The 8,858-nt window shown below is 31.2% G+C and overlaps 1 protein-coding gene across 1 annotated transcript; it reads left to right on the top strand.

Annotated features, from left to right (window-relative positions):
- On the top strand, positions 1-6,611 carry LOC119678419 (cytoplasmic FMR1-interacting protein). Its single transcript, XM_038090235.1, has 13 exons — positions 1-133; positions 395-625; positions 686-865; positions 933-1,916; positions 1,977-2,644; positions 2,708-2,881; positions 2,941-3,059; positions 3,123-3,235; positions 3,345-3,544; positions 3,815-4,350; positions 4,423-4,517; positions 5,808-6,194; positions 6,265-6,611. Exons 2-13 carry the CDS (start codon positions 419-421, stop codon positions 6,469-6,471), a joined length of 3,870 nt encoding a protein of 1,289 aa, XP_037946163.1. The 5' UTR covers positions 1-133; positions 395-418; the 3' UTR covers positions 6,472-6,611.
- Positions 6,612-8,858: the final 2,247 nt, after the last annotated feature.

The raw sequence follows: 8,858 nt of genomic DNA, 5'->3' as shown, positions 1-8,858 counted from the left end.
CATATGTATTAAGAAATGTTACCGTTTAACAACACTACCTGCATATGAATTAGTGAAAATGCAACGCTACCCTGCACTGTCTCTTGACATGTCAAGTGATTAATGAAAATTCTTCGCGTTTGCAGTGAATATGGTAAAAATAAAAGTGTTTTGGTTTTAATCTAATATTAATTTACAAAAATGCTTTAAATTATTTAAGTATTAAGCTTGCTTTCGATACTTAAGTTATCGGTTGTTCTTAGTGTCGTGTAATGTTTTGAAATGAAACAAAATCAAATTTCAGTTTTGGTCTATTGAGTTGAGACCCGCCCTGTTTTGTAGAAATGATTTCATTTGTTGAAGAACGATCGCTGGCTCTTATTAATTAAATTATTTGTTTTGTACAAATTTTTAGTAAATTCTTCAAAAACGTTTTAAGATGACGGAGAAGATTACTTTGGCGGACGCTTTGTCCAATGTGGAAGTACTGGATGAATTATCATTGCCTGATGAGCAGCCATGCATTGAAGCGCAGCCTTGTTCCATTATTTATAAAGCAAACTTCGATACAAACTTCGAAGATCGTAATGGTTTTGTTACCGGAATTGCTAAATATATCGAAGAGGCCACAACACACGCCAATTTGGTAAAATGCAAATAATTCAATATAATATTGAGGCTAATGCTTTCTGTATTTCATGGGTAGAATGTTTTGTTGGAGGAAGGACAGAAACATGCTGTTATGTTATATACTTGGCGTTGCTGCTCACGCGCTATACCACAGCCTAAATCGAATGAGCAGCCAAATCGTGTCGAGATATACGAAAAAACCGTAGAAGTGTTGGCACCGGAAGTAAACAAATTATTGAATTTCATGTATTTTCAGGTAAGTTAAACCAAATTTATTTGTTAACTAATTTAAAATTATTGAAAATTTGTTCTTTCACTTACAGCGCAAAGCCATAGAGGCATTTTCTGGTGAAGTAAAACGTCTATGTCATGCCGAGAAACGTAAAGATTTTGTTTCCGAAGCTTATTTATTAACATTGGGAAAGTTCATCAACATGTTTGCTGTATTGGATGAATTGAAAAATATGAAATCCAGTGTTAAGAACGATTACAGCACTTACAGACGTGCTGCACAATTTTTGAAAGTAATGTCAGATTCGCATACACTGCAAGAGTCTCAGAATCTTTCAATGTTTCTGGCCACACAAAATAAAATACGTGACACTGTTAAGGACACATTAGAGAAAATCATTGGGTATGAAGATCTATTATCGGATGTTGTAAATATCTGTGTGCATATGTTTGAAACAAAAATGTACTTGACACCCGAAGAAAAGCATATGTTAGTTAAAGTGATGGGCTTCGGCTTGTTTTTGATGGACAGTGATGGTTGCAATATCAATAAATTAGATCAAAAGAAAAAAATACGTTTAGATCGCATTGATCGTATATTTAAAAACCTGGAAGTGGTACCGTTATTTGGCGATATGCAAATTGCTCCTTTCAATTACATCAAACGTAGCAAACACTTTGATTCCAGTAAGTGGCCACTATCCAGTTCAAACGCAATTAGTCCACAGGCTGACTTAATGGTACATTTACCACAGATACGTGAAGATCATGTTAAGTATATATCTGAATTGGCGCGTTATACAAACGAAGTCACAACAACGGTTAAAGAAAATCCGACTGATGCAGAAAATCGCGCTACATCAGATTTAGCACTACGTGGCTTACAGTTACTCTCAGAGTGGACAAGTGTAGTGACTGAATTGTATTCTTGGAAACTTTTGCATCCTACCGACCATCACCAAAATAAAGAATGTCCCGTAGAGGCAGAGGAATATGAACGTGCGACGCGCTACAACTACACTTCAGAAGAGAAATTTGCACTGATTGAAGTAATAGCAATGATCAAAGGTTTACAGGTAAATGTTTACAGAATTGTTTATTCATTACATGTAAATTAATAAAAATATATTTCGCAGGTTCTTATGGCACGCATTGAAACAGTACTGTGTGAAGCTATACGTCGAAATATATATTCAGAATTACAGGATTTTGTACAAGTTACACTGCGCGAACCCTTACGTAAAGCTGTCAAAAATAAAAAAGATCTTATACGTAGTATAATAATGTCAGTGCGTGAAACATCAGCCGATTGGCAGAAAGGTTACGAACCTACTGATGATCCCGCAGGAAAAGGCAAAAAAGATCCCGATGGCGGATTTCGTATACATGTGCCACGTTTAAATGTGGGTCCATCATCTACACAACTCTATATGGTGCGCACTATGTTGGAATCGCTTATAGCTGATAAAAGTGGTGGGAAACGCACTCTGCGTAAGGATATTGATGGCACATGTTTAATGCAAATTGATACTTTCCACAAGACATCATTTTACTGGAGTTATTTGCTTAACTTTAGTGAAACCTTACAAAAAAGCTGCGACCTTTCGCAACTATGGTATAGGGAATTCTATTTGGAAATGACGATGGGGCGTAAAGTCAACAAATGTATGGTACGTCACCAGCATAATGAGGAATGTAAAGATTTAATTACTATGGAAAAACGCATACAATTTCCAATTGAAATGTCTATGCCTTGGATATTAACAGATCATATTTTGCAAACAAAGGAACCCTCTATGATGGAGTAAGTTAATTAAAATACTTAATATTAATAAACACTACTAACAGTATTTATGTTTGCTTTCAGATTTGTTTTATATCCTTTGGATTTGTACAACGATTCGGCTCATTATGCTTTGACAGTATTTCGTAAGCAGTTCTTGTATGATGAAGTGGAAGCAGAAGTAAATTTATGTTTTGATCAATTTGTTTACAATTTAAGTGAACAGATATTTGCGCACTATAAGCAATTAGCGGGAAGGTGAGCTAATTCAATCGACATGCCGAAATAATAAATAATATTTTTTTATTATTATATAGCATATTTTTGGATAAACGTTTCCGTTTGGAATGTGAAGTACTTGGTTTTAATTTTCAGTCTTATCCTCGCAATAATCGCTATGAAACACTTTTGAAGCAACGTCATGTGCAACTGCTGGGTACGTTTTGTGTGATTTGATGAATTGTTTAATAATATTTAAATGATTATTTATTTAAATAAGGTCGGTCTATTGATTTAAATAAACTTATAACACAACGAATCAATGTAAATATGCACAAGAGTATTGAATTGGCCATAAGTCGATTTGAAGCAAATGATATTACTGGAATTGTGGTAAGTTAAACATATATGAGGTAAACTTCAAACATTTTCAAAAATATCTACCTTTTGTATATTAAACAATAAAATACATTTAAAATTATTATTGAATTGTTTTTTTTAGGAACTTGAGGGTTTGTTAGAAGCCAATCGAATTTGTCACAAGCTTCTAAGCAAATATTTAGCTTTGGATAATTTTGATGCAATGGCTAAAGAGGCAAATCACAACGTTTTAGCACCATATGGACGCATTACTTTACATGTTTTTGTGGAATTGAATTATGATTTTTTGGTTAGTTATTGCTACAATGCAGCAACAAATCGGTAGGTATCGCGTTTATGGTATAAAATTATACTGATTTTAAATATTTTTCCTTTATTGTACATGTAATTTATAAATATATAAATATAGTTCAAAACACTTGTTTTGTAATTGACTATATGACTTTATATATATTTATAAATATGTTATAAATATATATTTGACTTTGATATAAATGAACTCAAGCACTGCATTTAATTTGATAAATATATAATTTATCTCATTCTTTAAAAGTATCTCAAATTAAATAAAATTCACATTTTCTATTCTAGTTTTGTACGCAGCAAAGTCAATTTATCATCCACTCAACCAATACATCGCGACAAGCCAGCGCAAATGTCTCATTACTACCTATGGGGTTCAAAGCAATTGAATGCTGCTTATTCAACACAGTATGGACAATATACAGGCTTTGTTGGTGCACCGCATTTTCATGCTATGTGCCGTTTGCTTGGATATCAAGGCATAGCAGTGGTAATGGATGTAATCCTAAAAGATATCGTTAAACCTTTAATACAAGGTTGTCTATTGCAATTTACAAAAACTCTTATGAGTGCTATGCCCAAATCTTGCAAACTACCACGTTGCGAATATGGCTCACCAGGTGTGCTTAGTTATTACCAAGCACATTTAACTGATATTGTGCAATATCCTGATACAAAAACGGAGTTATTCCAATCATTTCGAGAATTTGGAAATTGTATTATATTCTGTTTACTAATCGAACAAGCTTTATCACAGGAAGAAGTGTGTGATTTATTACACGCAGCGCTATTTCAAAATATATTTCCAAGACCATTTTGTAAAGGTAAGTTAATTAATAATAAGTCAATTGCAATTTTAATAATTTATTAATTTATGCTTATTTTGAATTATTTAGAAAACGAGAAACCAGAAGCCAAACAAAAACGTCTCGAAGCTCAATTTGCGAACTTGCAGATAGTATCAAATGTGGAGAAGATAGGCACTGCTAAGGTATTTGAAGTTATATTTTACTATGCCATAATTTTATTAATATAAAATATTATATATATATTATATATTATATGTATATATAATTTAATATAAACCTTGTAATAAATTGTAAGGTTTTAAATGTATTTCTTTATTAAACGAGAGTGATTTTTTTAACTATTAATTATTTTTTAACTCTTGTTAAATTCCTTATCCATTCTTAAATTTTTAATTTATTATAATGTGGAATAAGGATCTTTAATAATAGACACAATAATAATTATATTTAACAGCTCCGAAAAATCATCTTAGACCATGGTTTACTATTTATTTTAATTTATTATTTTCTTTAGCCAATACCCTATGATACCACTTTAATTTTAATATACAATAGTCATTGTAATCAGTTTCTTACTTTGGACAGAAGTTTACAATAATTACGATAAGTTTTAATAACATCTTCTAATTTAATTAAATGCAAAATACATCAGTAAAGCAAATATCGGTAACACTTTTGTGTTCTTCATATCGAGGCATTAACCTCTTCTAGAAAACGATTGTTTTCTAGAAGAAACTTCTGAATAGAAGTCCCACCGATATCTCTATCGATTGAAGATGTCGCCCACGTGCAGCAAGAACTGTGTGCTAGCTCATTTAAGGTCTAGATATAGCTGCGCTTTGAACAATCAATTCTAGGCATATACGAGTATATGTCTGCCTGTAGACGTCGCTAATCTGTTTTCATGTCCAAATGCATACACAATTATGCATTATTTATTTATTAATAATTCTGTCTTGTTAAGTGAAGATTTCTTTACGTGTCTCCAGTTTAGATTTACCTACCAACTCCTACTTGATACGCATTTATGCCCCCCGTTTTTATGTTGTTGTTATAATCTGTAAAAATGTATAGAGCAGGCAATTTAAAAGGCTTTATAAGTTTGACTTCATGGTTCAGGATATGGTTAGGTAAGGCTAGAGTAAGAAGAAAAGGGTTTGTTGGAGATGTGGAATGAATATATGGTGGGTAACTAGGTTCAAGGAGAGACCGGTTTTACGTCCATTCGTTAATCACGACAATCAAGCATCGCTTACCACTCTCAACAGAGACTACAATAGCAGATTTGTGCTACACTCTCTTTTGTATCCCATTGTGCAAGTTTTGGTACTAGATACTAGAGATAAAATATAGATACTATAGATAAATATTAAATTTCTATAATAATATAATCTAAAGGTTTTTTTTCTACTGATACATTATAATTTTTATAATTTTAATACTAACAATTGTTTTTTATTTTATTCCAACAGCAAGCCATGATTGCACGTGAAGGTGATCTACTAACACGAGAACGCCTTTGTTGTGGTTTAAGCATTTTCGAAGTTATATTAAATCGCATCAAAGGTTATTTAGATGATCCAGTCTGGTGTGGCCCTCCGCCAGCCAATGGAATTATACATGTTGATGAATGTTCGGAATTTCATAGACTTTGGTCAGCCTTACAGTTTGTTTATTGTATACCGGTGCGTGGTACAGAATATACCATTGAAGAACTCTTTGGTGAAGGTCTTAATTGGGCCGGTTGCGCTATGATTGTACTGCTCGGTCAACAACGACGCTTTGAGGCTTTAGATTTCTGTTATCATATATTACGCGTGCAACGAGTTGATGGAAAAGATGAGGATGTGAAAGGAATCGTTAGTATTTTATATTTATTTCTATTTTATTACTGTATTATAATTGTTTTTTTTTTTGTTTTGTTTACAGAAACTGAAACGTATGGTGGATCGCATACGTCGTTTCCAAGTATTAAATTCACAAATTTTTGCTATTCTAAATAAATATCTAAAAAGTGGCGATGGTGAAGGATCAAATGTTGAACATGTACGTTGCTTCCCGCCACCACAACATCCTTCGGTTATTTCTTCACATTATCAAGACCCTAACAAGTTGAGACAAAGTTTAAATAACTAAGTATGAGTATTTAAATATATATGCAAAATTAGAAAACTGCGCTTTTAAGTGTAAGTTTTATGATTAAGTAGTTCTCTTAGCCACTTAGATTTTATATACATACTAAGTTAAATTAAGTGTTGCTTCTCTTTTAAGCAACAAACTAAAAAAACTATTAGTAAAATTTTTACTATGAATTTCTCGTATATCACAGATTGTTATTAATAATATAGAATTTTTTTCCTACAATTTCAATTAGTTTTTCGCATACAATGAAAAAATATTAAAATATATATTTTAATTATAAAAGATATTGTAAATTATTTAATGTTATACGTTTTCCAGTCTTTGTTTTTATACTTGCTTCATTTTTATACAAAAACAAAAAAAAACAGAAAAACCAAAGAATATACTAACCTCGATGTTAGTTTGGTTTTCAAAAATATAAGTATTTACACTTCGAGCATTTATATAGTACGGAAGTTACTTTATATTGCATTTTTAATTACCATTACTTACTATTATTTTGCCTTTTATAATAACAAATTAATATGACAATAGTTTTTGTTAGCAGTAAACGATAGATTTTTGTTTTTTAATGAATTTTTCACAAATTATAAATATTTATATATATAACATAATTATATATTAAATATATATAGTTATAAATGCATAATATATATTATATAAATACAATAATAGATATATACAAGCATACGAAACTAATACATTTTTACATATTTCTAATAAATAATTCATATATTTAAAGCTGTTGTTTTTATTGTAGCACTTTCTAATTAATTAATACTTTCTTATTTAAAATTTATCAAGCTCAAATATTAGTCACAAATGAATTATTAAAACCATTATGTTATGACAAGTACATCACAGAAAGTCAGAAATCCAAAAAATAAACACAAAAAAGTAATTTAGTTAAATCCCTATTAAAAGGTCAATTCACAAAATTCTCAGATCACTCTCTCTGCAAAAATTAATTCAAAGGAGTCTCTTCTAATGATAAAACATCTGCTACTTAAGCCAATATATTTTTTTCAAAGGACAGTTAAAATTGTATATTAGATCCAGATAGCAAGAACATGCTTCCACTATGTTATAAATAAATCTCAACAATTTCGTTTCAAGGATAGGTAGGTTAAGCTGGAGGCCTTATGCCCAAAGCCCATATTAAGCTCATATAATGACCCGTTGTAGTACCTCAACGTTTAACGTTTGTACATGCGCCAAGTAGAGGTCAGCTTAAGAGCAAAGTGGAAAATCATGAACCAACCTGACGATTCTAAAAATTTGACTAAAAATCCAATTTTGCAGGATGGTAGCTATGTTAGGTCGCTAAGAAGGATCGTTTTAAAGATAAAATGTAAACATCTCAAAACGTTATTAACTAAATGCAAACTTGTAATGATTGTTAATAGCATTAAAGGTCTGCATAAAAAGCAATCATTATGATTAAACTATGGGTTCTCAAGTAGCGGTCGGTCTTACGTTCAGATAATATAATCAAGTATAACTCGATTTTCAAAACTAAGGCGCTACAACAACGCCTTTAGCTTTACAATGGAATGGAATTACAAGACAAGAACCCATGTAGTGGGTTACAATAGTTGGTAAAAAAGAAGAATTATATGGAATGTGAGAGGAAGTAGACTATGCGTAGGTATTAACCGAAACTTTTCTGGGTAGAGGTGCAAAAACTTGCGACTTTAATGAGGCGAAGCATTAAATCAATATGGCTCAAATTAGAGTGTACATTTTGATAAAAAAAACACAACGTTGTCATGAGAAGTAGAGTTGCAGTTGGGGCTTTTATTGCGAATACATGACAATTTAATGTGTAGCATATGCTATATCCTGGTCACTGGACACTGACCACAATTGAATCGGACAGTTCTTTCTACAAGAAGAAAACGTCTTTCATCTTTAGAGAGATTTGTTGCTATGCAAACGTGGTCTTGAAGATGACAATACATCGCAATAAACCCTTGTTTATACTGGACCTTGCAGTTCTTCACTCTGTTGTTATAAGTGTTGTTGTATACACAATACGAAGAATGGATTGAGAGATGCAACGTAGAGTAAAAGCTCTACTGATCGTATTTTCAATCTCTTAAAATAAATTTAATATTAAATATGATAAATAATAAAAATTATTATCTTTTGGGAAAATAAAGTACTCCGTCCAAAATAGATAGATCAAAATTAGACTAATTAATAATCTACTGATTTGATAATCTACTGAGTAGTAATAATAATATAACCAGTTCAAAATATAGAATATTATAAATAACGATTAATAATGAATATGTCTGATATTTACAGACAAGAATTCTATAACTTTCTAATTATTTTATTTTGCTTACAAGTTTTTCTACAATTAAAAATAGTTCGAA

This window comes from Teleopsis dalmanni, chromosome 2 (genome assembly GCF_002237135.1).
Source record: "Teleopsis dalmanni isolate 2A chromosome 2, ASM223713v2, whole genome shotgun sequence".
Classification (NCBI taxonomy): Eukaryota; Metazoa; Arthropoda; class Insecta; order Diptera; family Diopsidae; genus Teleopsis; species Teleopsis dalmanni.
The sequence above is the reverse complement of the archived record's forward strand: the minus strand, read 5'-3'. Positions and strand labels throughout refer to the sequence as shown.